This window comes from Danio rerio, chromosome 12 (genome assembly GCF_052040795.2).
Source record: "Danio rerio strain M-AB ecotype USA chromosome 12, GRCz13ab, whole genome shotgun sequence".
Lineage (NCBI taxonomy): Eukaryota > Metazoa > Chordata > Actinopteri > Cypriniformes > Danionidae > Danio > Danio rerio.
The window spans coordinates 49,960,001-49,984,270 of record NC_141032.1 but is presented as its reverse complement, the minus strand read 5'-3'; the positions used below and the strand labels follow the sequence as shown (position 1 = coordinate 49,984,270).

At 40.5% G+C, this 24,270-nt stretch overlaps 1 protein-coding gene across 4 annotated transcripts in view; it reads right to left on the bottom strand.

Moving 5' to 3' along the window:
• Nucleotides 1–3,826: 3,826 nt before the first annotated feature.
• ryr2a (ryanodine receptor 2a (cardiac)) overlaps nt 3,827–24,270 on the bottom strand; it is a 282,516-nt gene continuing 262,072 nt past the window's right edge. For all 4 annotated transcript variants that reach the window (XM_087277000.1, XM_087277001.1, XM_087277002.1 and 1 more), the window contains 6 exons: nt 23,290–23,424; nt 14,485–14,641; nt 14,294–14,358; nt 10,544–10,644; nt 9,734–9,785; nt 3,827–4,987 (listed from right to left, as the gene is read on the bottom strand). In XM_087277000.1, the coding sequence (XP_087133126.1) occupies nt 4,892–4,987; nt 9,734–9,785; nt 10,544–10,644; nt 14,294–14,358; nt 14,485–14,641; nt 23,290–23,424 (606 nt within the window). In that variant the 3' untranslated portion in view covers nt 3,827–4,891. The remainder of the gene's footprint in view (nt 4,988–9,733; nt 9,786–10,543; nt 10,645–14,293; nt 14,359–14,484; nt 14,642–23,289; nt 23,425–24,270) is intronic.

Sequence of the window (24,270 nt, the reverse complement as noted above, 5' to 3'; positions counted from 1 at the left end):
TGGATATACCACTAACTGTACTCAAAAAAAAAAATGTACTAATACTTTCCTTCTTACACTTTACACACCTGAAACTTGCCTACAGCACTTATTCATTGTTGCTCTTATAGTTGTGTAAGTTGCTTCCTTGTCCTCATTTGTAAGTCGCTTTGGATAAAAGCTTCTGCTAAATAACTAAATGTAAATGTAAATTTGTGCACATCCTAGTAGCAGTTTCTCATTCCTTTCAACAAATTGCAAATGCTTTTGGACATGCATACATTTTTTTTCATACAACTCTGTTGTTTATAATATTATCATCTGCTTATGTCATGTCAGTCAAAATGAAATAAACTTGTAAATGCTGAATAGTCACTCCATATAAAACTAATAGTCCTCATTTCATTACTGGAGTCATTACATACAAAAATGGTGAACTAGTTGTCAAAATCTGTAAAGCTAATTTTTTTTTAAACAAATTTAAATCTTTATTTTCCTGAAAAAGTCTCCTAAATTAAACAATTTGATGAATGATTTACAGACCTGTGTGTGTTGTAGGCTCAGTTCCAATATGTCCTGCAGTATTGTCTACAGTTGTGCACAGCTCTACCTAAAGGGAGTGTATGTTTGTTGTGAATAAGGGTGTGTTTATTCTTTTGCACAATGCTGTGAATAAATTAGGACTGCAAAGAGCAAATATAGTAAACATGTGAAACATACATATTCAGTGTCTTGTACTCAGATACCTCACTAAATGCAGTGATGTCTGACTTTACTGTAGTTTTCAAATGGCTGTGCAAATAGTATATAGCACTGTCTTGAGCATTTTCAGGAAGTGTCACCAAAATCTGACTTTTTTGCATTGAACAAATGTACAGAGTAAACTGTCATAATGAAAACAATGATTAAGCCATTTGACTATCGTGTTCATAAACAATGGTGTCAGGACTTTTCATTTTGATGACACTGACACTTTGATTGACATCAACACTTGCTTTTGAGGAATGAGCTCTCCATTTTGAGCAGGTGACACGGTTTTGCAGGTTATCAGCTAGGTTTTGCAGTTTGCACTAATTGTTTTGAGAAATGCATTAAATGTTGTGCAGAAATGCACTAGTGTTGTGAGAAACGCACCAAAGCGACTGAGTAAAACTGTAATTATGTACAGGCTAATGGATGTCTGTGCGTACAACACAGTTTTTACACTTACAAAGTCCGTCATGTAAATAGCAAATGCCCTATTGACAAGCATGGATGCTCAAGCGCTAGCAATGAAGAAATGATTATTGTTCAGCAGTGCAATAAGCAGCTCTATGGTCATATTGCCTCTGGGCATCTTCTTCAGTGTGCGCCCGCATTGACAGTTTTATGCTTGAGCGCCTCCAAGTGCTGTTTACTGTAACTTCAGCAGCTCCGTGCACGTGAACAAAAGTGCCGATCTGATTGGCACATCAAAACAGAAAAACAAGCATGAGGCGTCTCTTTAAAAATGACGCTTTTACGCCTGGCATTTTGCGCGTCGGTGTGCACGATCACATTGGCGCCCTTTATTGAGTCACGAGGCTTTAAACATCGATGGAAAATGCAATCAAAAAGTGTCCTGGTGTGCACAAACCTTTACACTCCATTCACACGGGGCGTCAGCGTCAACGCTTCCCATTCACTTTGAGGCGTTGCCGAACTGCATTGTGGATCCGTCAGCGCCGCTTCAGAAGTGTTGCTCGCTGCAGAAGTTGGGACTAGCTCAACTTTATAAGCGTCAGCCAATCAGATCGCTGTATGCAAATACACAAGCTAGACAGTGGCCTATTGCTGATTGAATTTCATTGGCTGACAATCGCTTCAAACCCAACTTCAGACACGCCTTCAGTCAAGCGTCAATGCTGAAGCCCGGTGTGAATGGGGCGTAAGAATTACTTTTTAAAATGGAGGCATCCTTATATATCCTCATTCAGATTTATTTAAGTCCTTACATACAATTTTCTATGATTAATGTACACAACTCTACATATTAAGTGGAAAAGATGTAGGCTGAAACCTTTCTTTCGCCTAATAAACCTGATAATGATGATTATCTATTCTTCTCTTAAAACAGATTATTATTTATTGGGCCTAAATCCTGTACACAGCAGATCTCACATCTCGACCTGCATTTAGAGGGATACAAAGTTAGCGTTAGCTCTACTATAAAAGATCTGGGTGTCATATTAGACAGCAACGTTACTTCAAAATCATATATCATGCCACAAAAACTGCATTCTTTCATCTGAGAAATATTGCTAAGTTATGAAGTATGCTATCCATCTCAGATGCAGAAAAGCTAGTCCATGCTTTTATGAGCTCTAGGCTGGATTACTGTAATGCTCTGTTCGCTGGCTGCCCAGCATCCTCTATTAACAAACTTCAGCTAGTACAAAATGCAGCTGCCAGAGTTCTTATCAGGTCTAGAAAACCATCCCAATTTTATCCTCTTTACACTGGCTGCCTGTTTAGTTTCGTATTGATTTTAAAATATTGCTTTTTATCTATAAAGCTTTAAATAATCGAGCCCCTGTTTATCTAACAAACCTTCTGTCTCGCTACAATCCAACCCGCTCTTTAAGATCTCAAAACTCAGGGCTTCTGGTAGAACCCAGAATAGCAAAGTCTACTAAAGGAGGTTGTGCCTTTTCATTTATGGCTTCTAAACTCTGGAATAGCCTTCCTGATAATGTCCGAGGCTCAGACACACTCTCTCAGTTCAAAACTAGATTAAAGACCTATCTGTTTAGAAAAGCAGACACACAATGCATCACATAGCAGTATGAAGCATGAGTGTGCTCCTCACAGGTGAGCTAGCTTGACAACCACCTGCAGGACACACTCCTCCTTAATACACCAGACATGATGTTAGAAACTTTCATATGCTGTACATGTTTGTTTATATATCTGCTATTTTCATTTATAACACTCCATTTTTGCATCTCGTTTATATACACGATGAACAGCTAATTATTTCTTCATTCTCTATTTCCACCTGGGGATATTCTTTTTGAGGTCCCTTGTGAATATGCAGCGCCATTGATGCGATCCAAGATGATCCCAAGGTATCCATAATCCTGGACCAGGCCGTATCCTGCGCTGATGCTGTTGTGGTCATGGAGGAATGGAGTGCACGAGACTGATTGCTGAAAGACCACCGTGACAAATGAGTCTTCGCATTGATCCTGTGTGCCAGCCTGACCCCCCACCGATGACCTACTCTCACCTACAGCTTCTCCACAATGGACATCCAGCGTTCTCCAGCACCTAGATTGCAGCTCCACACAGTAAGCTTGGCCAGAAGAATAATGGTCATGCTCCGCTGAGCCTGGTTTCTCTCAATGTTGTTTTTCCTTCACTTTGATCAATTGGTGAAGTTTGTTCCTCCACTGTCGCCACACTTGTGGAGCTGCGCTTTGGTGGATTTGCTCTTCAGTGTTTGGAATTTCAGCAGTGAAAATTAACCCACACTAAACTAAACTTAACTGAACTTTAACTCTGGAATTTGGACTTTACTGGAGCTATGTTAAGCTGCTTTGACACAATCTACATTGTGAAAAGTGCTATTTAAATAAGCATGAATGCAATTGAATTTCCAAGGCTGAGGAAGATCTGCTTCTCGAAGGAGCAACACTATAATGTAATTAAAAATGACCTATAGTGTTTGATCTTGATTTGTAGCTATCTCCAGGTCATTTTGAGGGCTCTTGTTGAGAAGCAAAGATCTAAAAGTCATTATTCCCATGCATATCCCCTCCTTTATCCGCTTCACGTTCAGCAGATGATGGTGGTTGTGTCATCTTAAGCACATGGTCACCTACGAGCATCAATAAATAATGGCTTTATTTGTCAAAATCATGCAGGTCTTTGAGTTCCCTTTACAGATCACACACAGTTATATGCGCACAACGCTACACGGTACACTAAAGTCTGACAGGTTATTTTCCGATGAGGTTTTTTTTGTTATCAAAATTCTCTACATGAGTAAAATTTCTCTCACATAGTTGCGGCTGGTTCTTTTTAGCCCATTTGTTGTTATTGCAATGATTCACATTGTTTTTTCGTATATAACAAATAGGAAAAGCATCTGGTCTTTGTCATGGCTATGAAAGAAAGTGCAGTGGTTTCCTGAAGGATGGGAAATGTCCGTCATGTGCGCTGGCCAATCCGCTCCGGTAAAGTCTGTGCATTATTAAGCATGTAGTCTCTGTAGTGGGAGGATCCCGCGCTTCCGATGAGTATTGCTTCGGTGTCAAACTAAATCTAGTGCCAATGCGATTTTGGACCAATTGTTGACTGGAATGAAGCAGGAAAAGTCTGTGATGTACAGTAATACTGCAGTCGGACAGCTTAAATGTTCTTAAACCTAAAAAACTGCGTGTGATATAGATCAGCTTGCGTGGTTACGTTTTAAAGGTTATCCTTAAACTTGCATAATAAACATGCAATGAAAGAACTTTCCGGAGAATATTCTTCTATATAAAGAGTAACTCTGCATGGGTGCATTATTAAAAGTAGTGAAAAGAAAGAAACGCAAAGAAACGGAGCAGCCGAGGAGAGTCCTGAGGGGTTCCAGCGCTCGCTCCGGCTCATCTTCATCTTGCATAAGGCACCGGATCCCCATCTAAAACAACAAAAAAACGTGCATCGTTCATCCGGATGAGTCCGTCTGCGTCCCGACATCCCGCTCCCCTCCTCTTTAGTAAGTCTCTAATAGTTTATAATGAAATGAAGAAGCGCTGCACGGCAGAAAGTGACGCTCTTCAGACGCAGATTGAAAACTTCACACATTCAGTGTGTGTCAGTGGTTTGACTGAAGAGATTCTGCCATCCAGTGTATGTACTGTATGTGTGTGTGTACGTGTGTCTGTATGTGTGTGTGCACTTGTTTCTAATTGAGCTGGTCCTCGTATTGTTTCCGGAAACAGTCGCCAGCAGGAAAGAATTCCCAGCAGCGTTCCTGGTACATTTTCCAAACGTACGACTCCTGAAAGACAAGCAAAAATAGTGTTGACTGGGTCTTTACAAGAATTACAGTAATATTCAATACTTTTAAAGACTTCATCGCCACTACCAGTAACATTGGCGAAATTGCAATGTGCAGTGTGCACTTACTGGCCACTTTATTAGGTACACCTTACTAATACTGGGTTGGACCCTCTTTTGCCATCAGAACTGCCTTAATCCTTCATGGCAGAGATTCAACAAGCTACTGGAAATATTCCTCAGAGATTTTGCTCCATATTGACATGATAGCATCACACAGTTGCTGCAGATTTGTCGGCTGCACATCCAAGATGCCAATCTCCCGTTCCACCACATCCCAAAGCTACTCTATTGGATTGAGATCTGCTGACTGTGGAGGCCATTTGAGTACAGTGAACTCATCGTCATGTTCAAGAAACCAGTCTGAGATGGTTGAGCTTTATGACATGGTGTGTTATCCTGCTGGAAGTAGCCATCAGAAGATGGAGACACTGTGCTCATGAAGGGATGGACATGGTCAGGTAGGCTGTGGTGTTGACACCATGCTCAATTGGTACTAATGGACCCAAAGTGTGCCAGGAAAATATCCACCACACCATTACACCACCAGAATGTTGACGCCACATTCTGACCAGACCATCCAAATGTGGCAACGTTTCTCCAATCTTCTATTGTCCAGTTTTGGTGAGTCTGTGTGAATTGTAGCCTCAGTTTCCTGTTCTTAGCTGACAGGAGACCGAGCAGTTTGACGAGCAGTTGGACAGGTGTCCCTAATAAAATGGCCGGTGAGTGTATTCACTAAATACAGAATGTTAACTCAAACATTATTCATGTAAGTAAGTAAAGTAAGTAAAGTTTATTTATAAAGCACATTTACTTCAGTTTGGCACTGACCAAAGTGCTGAACAAAACCATGTACTGAATAAAAATGCTAAACCAGCAGGGGTGCCTATAAAACAGCAGGAATAACAGTGTTGCCTGTTTTACTGCAATAAACAAAGCAGAATTAATCTAACACACTGCAAAAAATGCTTTTCTTACTTAGATTTTTTGCCTTGTTTTTAGTCTAAATATCTAAAAACTCTTAAATCAAGTGAAATTTTCTAGACAAGCAAAACATGTTGTCTTGTTTTAAGATATATTATGCCAAAATTAAGTGAGTTTTCCTTAAAACAAGTTAAATAATCTGCCAATGGGGTAAGCAAAATAATCTTGTTTTTTCTTTTGACGTAAGATTATTTTGCTGACCCCATTGGCAGATTATTTTGCTTGTTTTAAGGACAAACTCACTTAATATTGGCATATTATTTCTGAAAATAAGACAATATGTTTTGCTTGTCTAGAAAATGCTTCTTGATATAAGAAATTTTAGATTTTTGGACTAGAAACGAGACAAAAAATCTAAGCAAGAAAAGCATTTTTTGCAGTGCAGGATTTAAGTGAAGTTTTACAAACTAATTTCGAGAGGAGCACTTGATATGATTGACAGCAGCTGGTCTTTCATCTACAATTATTAGTTAGCCAATCAGATTAATCCAAAACTCACTATAAGTAACCTAGCTAGAACTACTCCCTTATCTTTGTTTTCCGAAGAAACCCCCCATCCACCCCTTCTCCCCCTTTCTTCCTTTACCACGGGGAGCTCTCGAGAACCACCTGATCTCGTACTCCGCTTACATACTCAATCGACTAGGCGGGAGCCCTGGGCTCAATTATCTCTCTCTCCCGGGACAGCATGCCAAACCTGCTATCATTTGTCAAACTAAATCTAAGTGTGAACTCTTGAATCGATTTCATAAACTGCACACTAATATTCGCAAAGTAAATTCAGGCAAACTTAAGCATACATATACATTGCAAAATCAAAAATGCACAAAATGTATTACTTTAAATGTCTTTTTAAGGGCCTTAAATTTCCCTAAACTGATTCATCAACTTTAAAAAGTTTGGACCATACCCGTCAACCCTCCCGAGATCTCGCTATCATGCTGTAAAGGTATTTTCCCGTATTTCTCCTGTATTTTCAGTCTTTCTATGAAGGGCGGCAATAAACATCAAAGAACTAATCCTCCCTATACGCAACCCATACCACCAAACCACCAGGGGCCGCCCCTTGCTCTTAAATGTAAATCTGTTCTGTGCTTTCAATTTATTTAGACATGAAAACACTTTAAAATAAATATAATAATGGTGGGATTCCCTTTCTTTACATTACAGGTGCATTCACTCCTCCTATGCAATCCTCAAAGCAGTCATATAGCAGTGCGTGACTGTCAGCTGACGTGCTCCATAATGATAAATACACGCTGGTTCCCTAACGGATTCTGTACACGCATTGAAGCGGAGAGAAAGTCTGGGTTTTGGGTGCATGTTTGACCAGACATATTTATTTATTTATTTATAATTTTTAAACAGGAAAAGATTAAAAGATAATCGGGCCTGACTCAGCATGATTGCTGTTTTTTAGGAGGTTCCTGCTCTGCAGAACCTAAAAACAGACAGAAATCTCATCCATCAACACAGTACAAACAATCACCAAACATATGAAATAGAGAAAAGCAGGCTACTATCTCAGTGGCTACAGGGATAGTTGACCATCAGATGAAGAGCATGGGATTTTTAAAAAGTCTCAGTGTTGGTATTGTTTTGTGGGATCTCATTCCAGGCTTTTGTGAAAACATAAAAGAAAGATCTCTGTCCATAACAGTTTTTAAAAGCCGGGAGTGGCAAACATCCATTTGTTACAGATCTGGTGGAACAGTGTGTTGAGTTTTGGTACCAAAGCACAAAGGGCTTCTGAGGTAGCGCTATTTAAAATTTGATAGTACAGTTTAATACCTGTGTTCATAATGTAGTTTGGAAATGTTAAAGCTTTAGAAAGTGATAGAGCAAAACAGTGAAATGTCCATCCATAAAGTCTGTTGTGGATCTTATAGGCCCTATTGTACAGTCTAGCTATTGGCTCCAAGATATCATTTGTTGTAAGAGACCAAACAGGCAAACAGTAAGACAGGGCCTACTCACACTATGCCATCCGAACCGTGCCCAGGCCCGTTTCCAGGATCGTTTGATGAACCTAAACGAGCACATGTCACTCCGCTGCTAGTCCGTTTGCACTGGCTGCCAGTTGCTGCTCGCATCAAATTCAAAGCTCTGATGTTTGCCTACAAAGTGACTTCTGGCCTTGCTCCTTATCTGCTCTCGCTTCTTCAGATGTATGTGCCCTCCAGAAACTTGCGTTCTGTGAATGAACGTCGCCTCGTGGTTCCATCCCAAAGAGGGAAGAAATCACTTTCGCGAACTCTCACGCTCAATCTGCCCAGTTGGTGGAATGAACTCCCTAACTGCATCAGAACAGCAGAGTCACTCGCTGTCTTCAAGAAACGACTAAAAACTCAACTATTTAGTCTCCACTTCACTTCCTAATCTGCAATTGCCTTTCTGAATATCACACTAACTGTACCAAAAAAAAAAAAAAAAAAAAAAAAAACCTAATACTTCCCTTCTTAGACTTTACAGACCTGAAACTTGCCTACAGCACTTATTCATTGTTGCTCTTGGTTGTGTAAATTGCTTCCTTGTCCTCATTTGTAAGTCGCTTTGGATAAAAGCGTCTGCTAAATGACTAAATGTAAATGTAAAGGTTGAGTGCGCTGAATCGGGCTCAAGCACGGTTCACTTGGCCGGCCTGTCCCGGTTGGAAGAGGTGTGCCTGAGCGCGGTTCACTTGGGCTTGTGTGTGAGTGCAAAACGTGCCAAAGCCCGAAACTGAAAGCGAGTCGTGACTTTTAAGGGGCTGTTTCATATGGATTTATTAATAATTCTTACTGTTCAGTGAAAGCAAACTGCCGTAGTTCATTAAAGACGCAAACCTCTCACTGCACGACAGCTGCACGCCTTCAGCAGACCTCCTCATTCCTGCAGCACGAGAGCATTATGATTGTTTATGAGCGCCAAAAGTGGCGGATCAGTTCGGCGAAATATCTGACTGCGTGTCACCGCATCCCTAAGGACTGTTTGGCAAAATATTTGACTGCATATCAAACGACTGAAACGATATAAGTAGAGAAACCTCCACTGTGCTGCTGAGTGAGAGAGCGCTTCTCACTAAACAGTACAGCAGTGATGACGTAAGCGTGCCGAGGCCCGTTTATGGTGTAGAGCGCGGGCCGTCGGGGGAGACGGGAGGGGGGACAAGCGTGCTTTGGCCCGGTTCGAGGCAACTGTACCTAGTGTGAGTACGGCCTAAGACAAGGTAGACAAGATAATGGCATGCAGATAATTAAGCATCTGCATAATTATCCACATAATTATTAATAATAACGTCTAAAGATGTCGATCTTAGTGTTTTTTTTCTCTAAACACAACTAATTTAGTCCTAAATAAGCATAAAAAGTTAGAAAAGCAATTGAATGCTTTTATTATAATGTTAGATGTGTGCATGTTTAAAGTGACTCCTCTGTTATTTAATGTAATCACATTAAAAATCTGAATGAGAGATGCATTCTCTGCTCTTTAATCAGAGTGTTTAGGTTATACAGTGAAGAAAAGTTTATTGAGATTTGATAACTTGATTCAATTTCTTTATAATAGCTCATTTTAAAAATAGCCAATAATGTTTTGGTGTTATGGTGGACATATCTCTTATTTTTACATCCCAATGTTGACAGGTATGCCGCGGACAGCCTGGTTGAAGAGCAGAACAAACAACAGAACCAAAGGATAAGGAGGGGATGATGGGAATTACCTGGCCTGTGTGCTCTGTTTCATCCTTGTTGATGAGATACATGAAGAAAAATCTGCAAAGACACACAGTTTACCTTGATTTAAATATGCACTGTTGCGCAGCCAAGTTTAATGACTTGCCAAAGGCAGCTAGTCTACAGGGCTCATCTGGACACTGCATTGATCTGTATCTCATTTGCTTTTAGTCTCTAGGTAAAACACTTGAAGACGCAGTCATTAAATCCTCTTGAATATGGAAGGCTGTAGAGCTGGCTGATTAATTGAAGCTGTTTTTAACGCACATTTTTTTACAGTAAAGCCAGTTCTGTAAACAGTAGTAGATCTCAAGCACATGCTTTAAGATGGAGCAGCCTTTATTACACAGATTCATACCTCACAGACAGGCAATGTTCATAATTATGTTCATAATCACAGGCAATTTAATAAAAAGAAGATAATCATTCTGCAATAATGAGCTTCCCAGTAAACAATGGTTATGTGTAGTGATTGCTGCTACATCTGAAAGCATGTGAAAATACCATGTTTTTACTCCAAACTCAATTTAGTTGAGTTCTTAAAATAAATCATTCTGCGAGATGATTTTATTAACGTGCGATTATCACGTTAAATCAATAAAAACAATTAAATCTGTTTATAATGGAACTGTCCTGGATTTCCTGGGTTTCCTATTCATGCTTGTTTGGAGTTTCCACACATGAGTGCCCCTGTGGCTTTCAGACTGATCACAGAACTGCGCTTCGCTAACAAGATGTGCATGACCATCACAGCAATTATTTTATTTTCGCTTAATCTTTGAATGCTGATGACTCACAGATAGTTGGCCAGGTTGTGTTCCTGCAGTGTGTGCGTCTCGAAGCCATGAGGAACCGTGTCGAAATAATCGTTCCCGATTCCACAGATGAAGCACTTCGTCTGCGAGAGGAAAGACATGCAATTTTTAATCTGGCATGCTTCTCAATTTATACAGCTCTTGCTTTTTACAGACACTTTCCAGGTCTATTTGAATAATTTTCCAGCACTTTACAAGGGTGGCGAATTACATATTTACAAACATGCTTCATCACATTTTATCAGATTCTATTCGTTGGCAACAATGAATTACTGTCATTTACGCTTTTAAACGTCATTTACTTGCAGCTTAAATGTATATTTATTTTAAAGGGGTGGTCCAGAATGTAATGTTAAGGCTTGGTTGTGTTAATAAGATGCAATGCAATGTGTGCTCATGTTTCACTTGAAGGAAATCATGTTATTTTTTCATAAATCTCACTTTGATTATATAAAGCTACTCAGCTAACATGAAAACGACTGATATATCTCCTAGTTCCTCTGAAAGGCCCGCCCTCAAGAGACTCTGATTGGTCGTGTGTCATAATGTGCTGCGATTCGTGGATCGGCTCCACGTCAAGCCCGTCCAAGCATGCACGTTTTGTGTAGACAGTCAGTCAACCTCATGCTCCCTCTCTGTAATAACATCTGACAAGTGTCTGTAACGAGTGAAAATGGGGTGTGGCTCCTTTAAGAGAGTGTGTGTGTGTTTATGTGTGTGCGTGTGTTTACTATGAACTATCTGTAACACGAGAAGCGCATGTGCTCGGGAGAGATATTTATTTTTCTTTTCTTCTGATGCTCGGATTAAGTTATTTTCTGTAGTGACGCTGCTGACAGAAGAATAGAGCACAAGATGTGGGATGCGACCTGTGTGAGCCTCGATTGACTTTTTTGCTGCTACACACGAGTTAGGTGAGCTCTCCAGTATTTTTTTAACACGTCGTCTTTCACATATATCTAGAATATGCCTTTGTAAGTAACACGAATCGTTCACATTTCTTTTGCGACTTCATTATCTGAGATGTAAAACGCATGGAAAAGCTGCCTATAGAGAAGCAATGCAAAGTCGCGCACACACATAGAGAGAGGCTGCACGCGCCGGTGAAGTATGTGTGTGTGTGTGTGTGTGTGTGTGAGTGTTTACAGCAGTTTGACTGATAAATATGTATTTGTAGCTAAATTGTTAGCGGTGGCGAACAGCATTTCCCGTTGTTTACATCTTTGCTACAGCATATCGTTGAGGCTAGACACTGTACATGTCATGATCAGTTTTAACAAATAGAAACACTTACAGGCCGTGGCTCAGAGTTCACAGCATCTGCTTGTAGCTGCTTCATCTTTGAGGAGATTTCGAATCCAGCACTGAACTGGAGAGATTCTGGAAGCTGTTTTGTTAAATCATGCTTGCTATGTATTTTATAATTCTCTGGAACTTGATTAATATTGAACTTTAAGCACTTTTGTCTCTGTGGAAACAGCAGGGCAGCATTTCAGCTCTCTCTGCTGTAAAGTTACAGCGCCTCTGGCCACGCCCCTTAGCTGCGCAGTGTGAGTGCATGGTAAAAGTACGTTTGTGATCTCACAAGGGCCGAAAGTATATTTTTTGTATTCCCTAAAATTTGTTCATTCTAGCCTTTGTTAAGCTAACTCAGTAAGAACCAAGGTCTCCGTTTGAATTGAACCTGGAGCTTTTTACATTCAGAGGAGTTGTTTATGTTCACATAGCTACATTACACATCAACTAAAGTTTAAAATATGATATCACAGTGGACCACCCCTTTAATTTCATGCATTGTTCACTTATGAAACGATAATCCCCATGTATTTTGTCTTCTCCCACTGTTTAAGCAAAGGATGACAGCCAGATAATGCTATAGGCACATGCACAGACTCCAGAGTTTTCATTTAATGCAAAAGCAAAAAATAATATATATATATATATATATATATATATATATATATATATATATATATATATATATATATATATTTTTTTTTTTATTAAATAAAATATAAATAAATAAATATATATATATATATATATATGTATATATATATATATATATATATATATATATATATATATATATATATATATATATATATATATACAGACATACAGATATATGTAATGTATATATATATTTTTTTTATAATTTATATATATATATATATATATATATATATATATATATATATATATATATATATATATATATATATATATATATAATAAGCGCGTTAACGCACACAATTAATTTGAAATATTTAACGTGTTTTAAAAAATGTACGCAATTGCAGTTTTTTCATTTCCTGTTGTGGCCGATGTATGTTCAACGTGCAAAGACATATGGATAAGACCAAGAAAGCACTTTTAGAAGTTAAGTATAAAACAATTAATGTCGCATCAGCAGGCTATCCTGTGTTTCCTCCAAAGTTTCATGCAATTTGAGGTGTTTCATGTTTAATCTTTCGAATTCAACTGCAGTTCACTCTCATTCAGCAACATGTTTTTCATGCCCAGTGACACTTATTGGATAAGAATATGAAGTAAGGACTGCTGGAAGGGTGCTGATTTAATGGAATTTGATAGCGCATGGCGAACTGAAAGAAAAAACTCCGCATTTCGAGACTCCCGTGATCCTTTAAGGAAATCAAATATCGCTGCTTACATGGTCGACTCTTAATTAGTATTATCTTAATTATAAAAGTAGAGCATTGGTGTCCATGTAAATGTACTCACTGAAAGTGCCAGATGATGTCGCAAGCTGACAAATACAGTCCATTCTTCATTCTTTAAGATGATTCCATGCGCCCTCAAATGTTTCATTAAGTTTGACGTGTTTCCCCCCCTACACGCAACTTTTGTAAAGCGTCTGCTCCACATCGCTGTGTCAGAATCCTTGCTTGTGAAATACAGCCATACTTTAGAATGCTTAGTTTAAGCAAATTTGATGAACGCCATCGTGTGTGTTGATGAATCTTGTTCCTAGCGTTTTCTAGCAACAAGAGCAAACGTCTGACATCGCTGACAGTGTCCAAAGTCTCTTTAAGACATTCTTTATGCAATCTATAGTCTTTGCGGTGTCCGTATCCTTTAAAGCTGTTTAGAATTAAATGTTTAGAGATGGTGTGAGCAAAGTTGCTGTAAAAAGTATCTAGTCTTTGGTACGTGCCTTTGATGTTCCCCTTTGCCACATTGTCCCCTGATAATGTCAACAGACTGGACTGTCTTAGCAACTACCTGAATATAAAGGAGGACTAAGCAAAATTGTTTCTACTTTATAATTAATGTTTTCAACTCACAGCAATACAACTTTACAATGAGTACAACTGTTTGTATTCAATAGTTTATTATTATTATTATTTTCCATTTTTCATATTTGCAATGACTGTATTTTGGATTTTTTATTTTTTTTTTGTAGTCCACTTAGAATCAAACATGGAAATCATTTTTGATTGGTATTGGCATTGATTGTTTTAAAATTTAAATGGCATTACCATGCCTGTGTTTTCATGTCTCTAATAAAAACAGCTTTTCGAGATTAATTAATTAATTAATTAGTACATTTTTTTAAATTAATTGACAACCCTAATTATTACCTACTTAGTAATTATATAACTGTGAAGCAGTTTCAAGGACTTTATCCAAAATCTTTTAAAAACATTGAAACACTATTAAAACTTAAGCATTTTCAAGCATTTAAAGCCATGTTTTGTGTTTCCTCACCTCCATGTCCTCTTTCACCTGCTCTTGCTGGTCCCTCAGTTCCCCAAACGCGTCTATGATCAGACCTGAAACACACACACACACACATACATACACACACACAAACACACACACACACACACACACACACACACGTGAGATCCAGCAGCGCACAAACACTATGTACACACCGAATACACACAGACACACACCCTGAATGATGGCCAGGAGAATGACGATGACGAAGAAGAAGAAGGTGATGTCGAAGATGATGCGGTAGATCTCGTACTCGTCTCCGGCTGGATCTTCAATCTGATCCCCGATGCCTCCACCGGCACGAACGCCCACATACATGTGAAACATGTAGCACTGCACAGACCAAAGAGAAGCATCGATCTGATCACTCACTTCTGAACACATATCATGCTCAGCTTCACTTCACTAGTGCTTTGTAGAGACTAATATAAAGCACTGTAATAAACCAACCAACAACATAATCAATAACAGCAACATCAAAAGACTAAGAACACAAACACTGATGCTGCTTTACTACTCAGACAATATCCTTAAAAATATGAACTATATGTAAGAATTTGATGAAGAAGTTCCTGATGAAATTTGGAATGAATGTCTCAAAAGGATTTAAGACTTCATAGTCGGTGCCAATAGCCTAGAGCAGGGGTGTCAAACTCAATTCCTGGAGGGCCGAAGCCCTGCACAGTTTAGTTCCAACCCTGCTCCAACACACTTACCTGTAGGTTTCAAACAAACCTTATTTAGTTTGATCAGGTGTGTTTAATTAGGGTTGGAACTAAACTGTGCAGAGCTGCGGCCCTCCAGGAACTGAGTTTGACACCTGTGGCCTAGAGGTTAGTGCATCAACACAGCACTGAGGTGCTCACAGCGACCCGAGTTTGATTCCCGGTTCTTTGTTGATCATTCTGCTATCTCTGCTCTCCATTAGAGCTGCACAATATATCCTTTCAGCATCGATATCACAATGTGCGCATACACAATAGTCACATTGCAAAGATATGCAACATTAAGTCTGAATTATTGTTGACCAGGAGCTACAGAACTGTATTTAATCACTGTATTTATATGATTTATGCAACAACAACAACAAATGCTCTGCTTGCTTAGAGTTTTTGTCTTTGTTTCTAGTCCAAATATCTATATCAAAGCGAAAACGAGATTATTTCACGTGCCTCACTGGCAGATCATTTTCTTTGTTTTGAGGAAAAGCCTCTTAATTTTAACTTATTTCATCTGAATTTTAAAACGAAACATTATTTATTTACTTATTTTATTATTTAACTAAGCATTTTGTTTAGATATCTAGACTAGAAATGAGACAAAGCAAAGTATTAAAAGCCTTTTTTGCACTGTGATTGTTCAATTTCTGAACCAGAATACTGTTCGGCTTCCTAGAAAACAGTCAAATAAACTATATTTACATCGCAATATTTATCGAAGAAAAATAAAATATCACAATATCAGTTTTTTTCAATATTGTGCAGCCCTACTCCCCATACTTTCCCGTCTGTAAATCTCCACTGTCCTATCATACAGTAATTAACTGTATAACTTTAGACATTACGCTAGAGAATCATTCATGTACTGGCTCTAAAGTGACGTTGGTGAATGAGTAGCGCTTTCTGTTGCTCTGACGTCAGCTGCGGATGTGAATGAATCGAGGAAGAAAGTAGGTCCGTAAAGTAATCCACCCTGCTGCTGATAAAAGCATGAACACGTTTCTTTGAAGCTTAAGAACTTGTTTAAAACTTGTTTTCAAAGATTTTGCCTATTAAAGGGAGATTTGAGATTGGTCTGTAATTGCTCGACAGGGTGTTATCCAGGCTGCTCTTCTTCAAGAGGGGTTTAACAACTGCCGTTTTAAGTGGGTTAGGAAAAGTGAAGCATTTACCACTTTTAGAAGATCCATTTCTAAACAGTTCAACACCGTTTTGAGGAAGGATGTGGAATGATTATTTAATAAAATAATAGATAATGGGCGAAGCAGTGGCACAGTAGGTAGTGCTGTCGCCTCACAGCAAGAAGGTCGTTGGGTCACTGGTTTGAGCCTCAGCTAGGTCAGTTGGCGTTTCTGTGTGGAGTTTGTATGTTCTCCCCGTGGGTTTCCTCCGGGTGCTCCGGCATGTTCTCCCCGTGTTGGCGTGGGTTTCCTCGGGTTTCCCCAACAGTCCAAACACATGCGCTATAGAGGAATTGATCAACTAAATTGACTGCACGTGTGTGTGTGTGTGTGTGTGTGTGTGTGTGTGTGTGTGTGTGTGTCCGTGTGTACGTGTTTTTGTGACATATCAGGACACAAATCTGAATAATGATGTAGGTATGACACAGGTATTACAAAAAGGAGGTAAAATTGGTGACGTCCTCATTTCTCAAAATGCTTATAAATCCTACAGAATGAGTTTAATCAGAGAGTAAAGCTGCACACAGTCTTCTGTGATGGTTGGGTTTAGGGGTGGGGTGAGGGCAATATAATATACGGTTTGGACCATATAAGATGAATGGAAACCTATGTAATGTCCCCATTTTTTACAAAAACAAACATGTGTGCGTGTGTGTGTAAATGAGTGTGTATGGGTGTTTCCCCTTATGTATACATATGCTGGAATAGTTGATAGTTCATTCCACTGTGGCGCCCCCTGGTGAAAAAAGGGACTACGCCGAAGGAAAATGAATGAATAATTAAATGAATATACTATTCACAACCCAAGCTCATTCTGGAAACGTAGCTCCGCGGACGTTTCTGGAGACCGCGATTTACGTGGCCAGAGGTACGTACGGCTGTGTTTAGTTTTTTTGAGCGAACGCTATGGGGCGGTGTGGCGCCGCTCCGCTCCTCCTCTTCGCGCTCGCCAGCCGACGGCTCGCCTCCGAGTGGAGGGCTTTCCCGATGCAACCAGTTTGTCCACTTAGCTCAAAGCGTTGCGTCGGCGGATCGGAGGAGCCGGCCGCGGGGACGGCGACTGATATCGAGTCCGGGGAACAGCGGTTCCAGAAATCAGGTAAGATGAAAAACAGAATCTGAAAAATAAGGGCGAGAACTTGGCGGGATCCCGAGAGGCACCCGAGATGCGAAAAAGCGCACACAGCGGCCTCTCACGGATCCGCCAAAACAAAAACCGCTCGAATACGTACCTCCCAGGACGTATCTCGCGGTTCGCAGAAACGTCCGAGGGGCTACGTTTCCACAATGAGCCCGGGTTGACTATTTAGGAAGGATAGCATGCACATAAAGTGTCTGATAGGACACTCTGAGAAAGTGTGTCTTACAGGGATTTTACCATGGTTAACAAGGTTTCAGTCCCATCCTGCCACATGAATAGTCCTAATCACTAAAACACACCCACCATTGGCTGAGTTATGGTCTTAACTCTACATGTATTGACTGTGGAAACACACACTGGGGATGTAAGCAACTCAAATGTTTGCTCCTTAGACTGAAGTCAGTGTTTCTGGACAAAAGATTCCCTTTCAGTCAAACTGTCTTCCCTTATTAGGAGGAGAGAGCGAGAGAGACAGACGACCCGGAGGAGACAAAAAGAGAAGGGAAACATCTAGAAATGGAATTGTACGGGTGGCTGCTTCCCAGCGGATTAAAACTGACACACACATTCTCGCACACAAACAGACACACACATACATACTTACAGACATAGTCATACACTTACATACTCACGCACACACACACACGCACACACACACACACACACACACACATACATACACACACACACACACACACACACACACACACACACACACACACACACGCGCACGCACGCACACACGCACACATGCACGCGTACGTGCACACACACACACACACACATTCTTCATACACATATGCGCACACACACACACGTATGCACATATACTCACACACATACAAACTTGCACACAATCTTAAACAATCGCACACACACATACACATATACACACAAGCACACGCGAGCACACACACACAAACGCACACACACACATACTCGCACACATACAGACACACACACATACATACTTACAGACATAGTCATTCACTTACATACTCGCGCACACACACACGCACACACACACACACACACACACACACACACACACACACACACACAAACACACTCAAACAAACACACACACACACACATACACACACACACACACACAAACACACACACGCACGCACGCACGCACACATGCACGCGTACGTGCACACACACACAAACACACACACATTTTCTCATACACATATGCGCACACACACACACGTATGCACATATACTCACACACATACAAACTTGCACACAATCTTGAACAATCACACACACACATACACATATACACACGAGCACACGCGAGCACACACACACAAACAAACACAAACACACATACTTGCACACATACAGACACACACACATACATACAGACATAGTCATTCACTTATATACTCGCGCACACACACACACACGCACACACACACACACAAACACACTCAAACAAACACACACACACACATACACACACACAAACACACGCACGCACGCTCGCACACACACACACACACACGCACACGCACACGCACACGCACACATTTTCTAATACACATATGCGCGCACACACACACGTATGCACATATACTCACACACATACAAACTTGCGCACAATCTTAAACAATCGCACACACACATACACATATACACACAAGCACACGCGAACACACACACACAAACACACACACACACACATACTTGCACACATACTCATACACTTATACACACACATGCGCACACACACTTACACACAACCACACATACTCTCACACATATACACACACGCGCACACGTGCACACACACACACACACACACACTCACACACACACACACACACAGCCACACATACTCATACACATATACATACATACACACACACACACACACTCACACACACACACACACACACTCTCACACACACACACACTCCCACACATACTCGCACACTTACTCATACACTTACACACACAGATAGTTTCACACAAAAACACTTGCACACATACTCATATACACAAACATTACAAACAAGAACACAAACTCACACACGCATGCACACACACACACTCACACACATACTCATACACACATGCACACACATACACAGTCAAGCACACATACTCACACACATGCACACACATACACAGTCACACACACACACACTCGCACACATACTCATACACAAATGCACACACACAAACACACACACACATACATGCACACACACTTAATCACAAAATTTACATGTATGCACACACACACATACATACACACACACGGACACTTTCCACATACTGTACTCATACACATACACACTCACACATATGCACACACCCACACAGACATGCACATGCACGCACACACACATGCAAACACACACATGTATGTGCATACACACACACATACACACACTCTCACACGCAGATATGCACACACGCATACTTGCACACATACTCATACACACTCACACATATGCACACACACACACATATACACACAAATATGTACGCGCATACACACACATACTCGCACACACACTCATACACATACACAAACACACATGCACACATATGCACATACCCACATAGACATGCACATACACGCACGCACACACACACACACACACACAAGCAAACACACACATGTATGCGCATACATACACACATACTTGCACACATACACATAAACACACTCTCACACGCAGATATGCACACACGCATACTTGCACACATACTCATACACACACACTCACACATATGCACAAACACACATATACACACACATATATACGCGCATACACACACATACTCGCACACATACTCATACACATATACACACACTCGCACACATACTCATACACATGCACACACACATATGCACAGACCTCACTGACACTGCATCCACATACACCTGATGGCATCACAATTAAAACACACAAGCATTTCGGGAAATGATCATTCCACTTCAATTTGACATGAAAGAAATCAATGACAAAATTAAATAATCATTATTGATATGATAATTACATTTTAAAATAAACAAAAAAGCACACACAGATGAGTATTAATGCTATTAGTTGCTGTTTTTGTAGCTTTGGCATTAATAATAAGGCAATAAACTAAGAATATGAATAACCAATTCATTATTATTATTACTGTTGTTGTTATTGGCAGATTGTTGCATGGTGAAAACATTTCTCTCTCTCTCTCTCTCTCCCTCTGTTTGTTTACTTAGTTAATTAGTCTGCTGTTCTAGTCGATTGCTAATGCTAATGAGCGTCCGGTCGTTTATGCTTAGCAACAGCACTAACGTCAGAAATGAAGAATGGCCGCAGCGATGTTCCCATCCGAAGAGCGCATTAAACCTCACGCAAGCAATTAAAAGGGCAACACGGACCACAAACCACAGCCCTGCCACCCCGACGCTAAATATCAGAGGGCAGAGGTTGAGTCCTGTGATCTGACCATCATGAAGTGCTCGTGTGCACCTTTCAAACAATCCCTCCAATACACTGACAAAAATACGCTGTGTTGGCGTGCGTGCTTCGGTTTCTCCCACAGTGCAAACACATGCGCGACAGGGGAATTGAATAAGCTAAATCGGTAAGTTGTGCATGTGTGTAAATGAGTGTGTATGGGTGATTTCCAGTGCAACTGGAAGAGCATCCGCTAAGCAAAACATATGCTGGAATAGTTGGCGGTTCATTCCGCTGTGGCGACTTTGATTAATAAAGGGTGTCGGAGCCCTGAATTAGAAAGATAGTAATGTATTTAATTTATTTTATCTTGTATTATCTTTGGCCTGCTTTTTGCCAGCTGTTGTGCTGCCACCTATGGGGCATACTGGTCACTGCACTGTAGAAGAGGCAATATCAGCTGAACCTAATCAGCAAGAAGCGTGCCAGTGGGTGGAAACACATACTGCGTCCCAAATGGCACATTATACACTATGCACTCATGCACTATGTACTTATGCACTTACACACTCAACAGGATAGTGTATGTATGTAGTGGCGTCCCAAATGGCACACTAATGTTTTTTTAACTAAGCGGAAATTCAAACCGTTTCCCTGATGACGTTTGACGGTTGCCAAATCAGTGAAATAAACGACCGAATTATTAAATAATACCTGCCGTGAGTATAACCGCATTCACCATCGGGAGGCGCTATAATCACTCTCATAAGAGAATTTTGCTTTCGCCATCCAAAATAAATAAAGTTATTCAACATGTGCGTCCGATAGCTCCGCCTCTTCCGCTACGTAAGCAAACCTGCGGTCGTTGAGTGTGTGAAGTGTCCATCATTACACACTTCATTTTAGCGGCTGAATGAGTGCATCATCCGGGTAATTAAAGTGCACTTACTATTATTAGAGTTTTCAGTGTGAACACACTACTTGCACTATTTAAACTACAAAATGGCGTAGAATAGTGCATAAGTATGCGATTTGGGACGCAGCTACAGTTTTCAAACGCTCCCTTGGAAGACATTGATAAATTATTGTAAGTTGTTTGTTTTAGAGCAGGGGTCTCAAACTCAATTTACCTGGGGGCCGCAGGAGGCAAAGTCTGGGTGAGGCTGGGCCGCATAAGGGATTCCACAAAAAAAAGTCCTCAAATGTCATTATTAACAGTTTTAATTATTTCTTCTGAACATGAAGTGTCCTGAACATTAATAGAACATTGAGTGAAGATTATGAACAGTTCTTCTGAACATGGCATCTTTTGCCTACTTCTTGCTGCCAGAGACTTGACAGCGCTTCTTCTCACAAATCTAAACCACATTTGGCTTTAGAGCGGACGCAGTTGAGACCCTTAGTATGGCTTGAAGATGATCATCATTAAGTCTAGACCTGTACTTTGACTTATTGAAGTCCTAGGGAAAAAAGTGGGGGAACTCGCTCAAAACTTCCATTCCCTCACCTAAAAAAGGCGTATATATGTATAAATAAAACACCCCCACCCCACTCCAGTCACATCAGTCTGTACCAGTCTGTATCTACCTATAATATCAACACAATCTCACGGCAATTCGTAACTTTTTCTTTTAGTGGCTAATTCGTATAAATTCGTACAATCTAATTCGTACAATTTAGTACGATTTGCTTATCCCCCAATGACGGTTGGGGTTAGGGGTGGGGTCAGGTGCCACGCCTCCTTTTAAAAATCGTACCATTTCGTACAACTGAACTCGTACGAATTCGTACGAATTAGCCACTAAACTGGCAAAACGTAAAATACTTACGTTTTCTCGTGAGATCAGGCTGATAATATATATATATAAGATGCAGGGCAGGCACGTGCACACATAGGGCTCAAGTGCCCTTCCAAAATGATCAAAAGTGCCCCCGCAACGCGACACACCCTCGGTCCCGCCCTTCAGTAGGCGCGCGATAACACCGCTCTAGAGTACGCGCGCGACAACACAGCTGATCAGAACGCGCGCGACAACGCGCATTGAGTGACAAGCGCGCTGTGTACGGATAGAATCAGCGGAGCGGGGAGCGCTCTCTCTCCCCGCTCCGCTGATTCTGTCAGAGTACAGCGGTCGGCGCGGGCCACAAAATATTGCACTGAGGGCCGCAAATGGCCCGCGGGCCGCGAGATTGAGACCCCTGTTTTAGAACATGTTTTGGAAGCAAGAATAAAAATGGATGGAAATTCGAGTAAGTGTCCTGCGTCTAAAAACATTACCTGCTGGGGACAGAGAAATCATCAAGGAATTCGTTGTAACAAAGGGACTAAACCGAAAATAAAATAAATGAATGAATATTAGCAACCACAGCTGCACACTACTTTTACAGTGTCTATATTCAAAAGAGCTGGGAATAAAGCTCCGATAAACAATATTAATCATTATTTAACAGAAATCAATCGCATCATGTACAAAAACACATCCGTCATGTATTTAGATGCTAGTCTGTGTGGTGTTAGCTGTTAACTCACCGTTAGCATGTCGTCACACTTCATGTCTGGCGATTCTCCATCTTCACTCTTATTGTAGAACTTGCGGAAGAAGTTAAAAGCCACTACAGTGTAGAGATAGACCACAACCGCCAGCAGACCCACCGTCAAGACCAGCTACACACATACACACATAAACACACACACAAACACACACACACATTGGTTAACACAGGCTTTCTGCAGGTTTCAGGTTAAATTGAAGACGTTGGCCTCTATTTTGACGATCCATGCACAAAGTCCAAATGGCAGGGCACAACAGCACTAAGGGCGTGTCTGAACCCACTTTTGCTATTTTAAGGACGGAAAAATCTGCTTTGCGCAGTGGCGCATGGTCTAACAGGGTTGAGCTTATTCTCTTAATGAGTTATAGGTGTGTTTTGAGAATAAACCAATCAGAGTCTCATCTCACATTCCCTTTAAGAGTCAGTTGTGTCGCTCCATGGTGCATTTGCTATTTACATGACGACTTTGTAAGTGTAAAAACTGAACGCTTCACTAGAGAAAAAACAGTATTAAGTGCATGGCTGATTGGGTAGCTTTACATGGACATATAAAATGTAAGAGCTGTTTAAAACGATTAAAGACCTACAAGTGAATATTTTCAAGACATTTTAAGACTTTTTAAGGACACCCTGTAACAGCACTGAGGTCATTTGGGTTTGTGAATGTCTGTCTGGAATAATAAATAATCATCATCTGAGCGTCTCCAATGGTGAGCCTCGGGTGTCAGACACAGCAGAACTATTTTAATTACTGTGTTTATTTTGCGAGGTGTTATTTCTTATTTGCACTATATTAACAATTTTAATAAAGCTCTATGTGTCTCTGATGTGTACACAGAGATTATTACAAAAGCGAACGTTATTAAAAAGATCATCAAGATGGTAAAATCTCTATTCAAAAACATCTGACAATCAGACATGAATAAAAATGACATAACAATAGAACAATAAACAGACA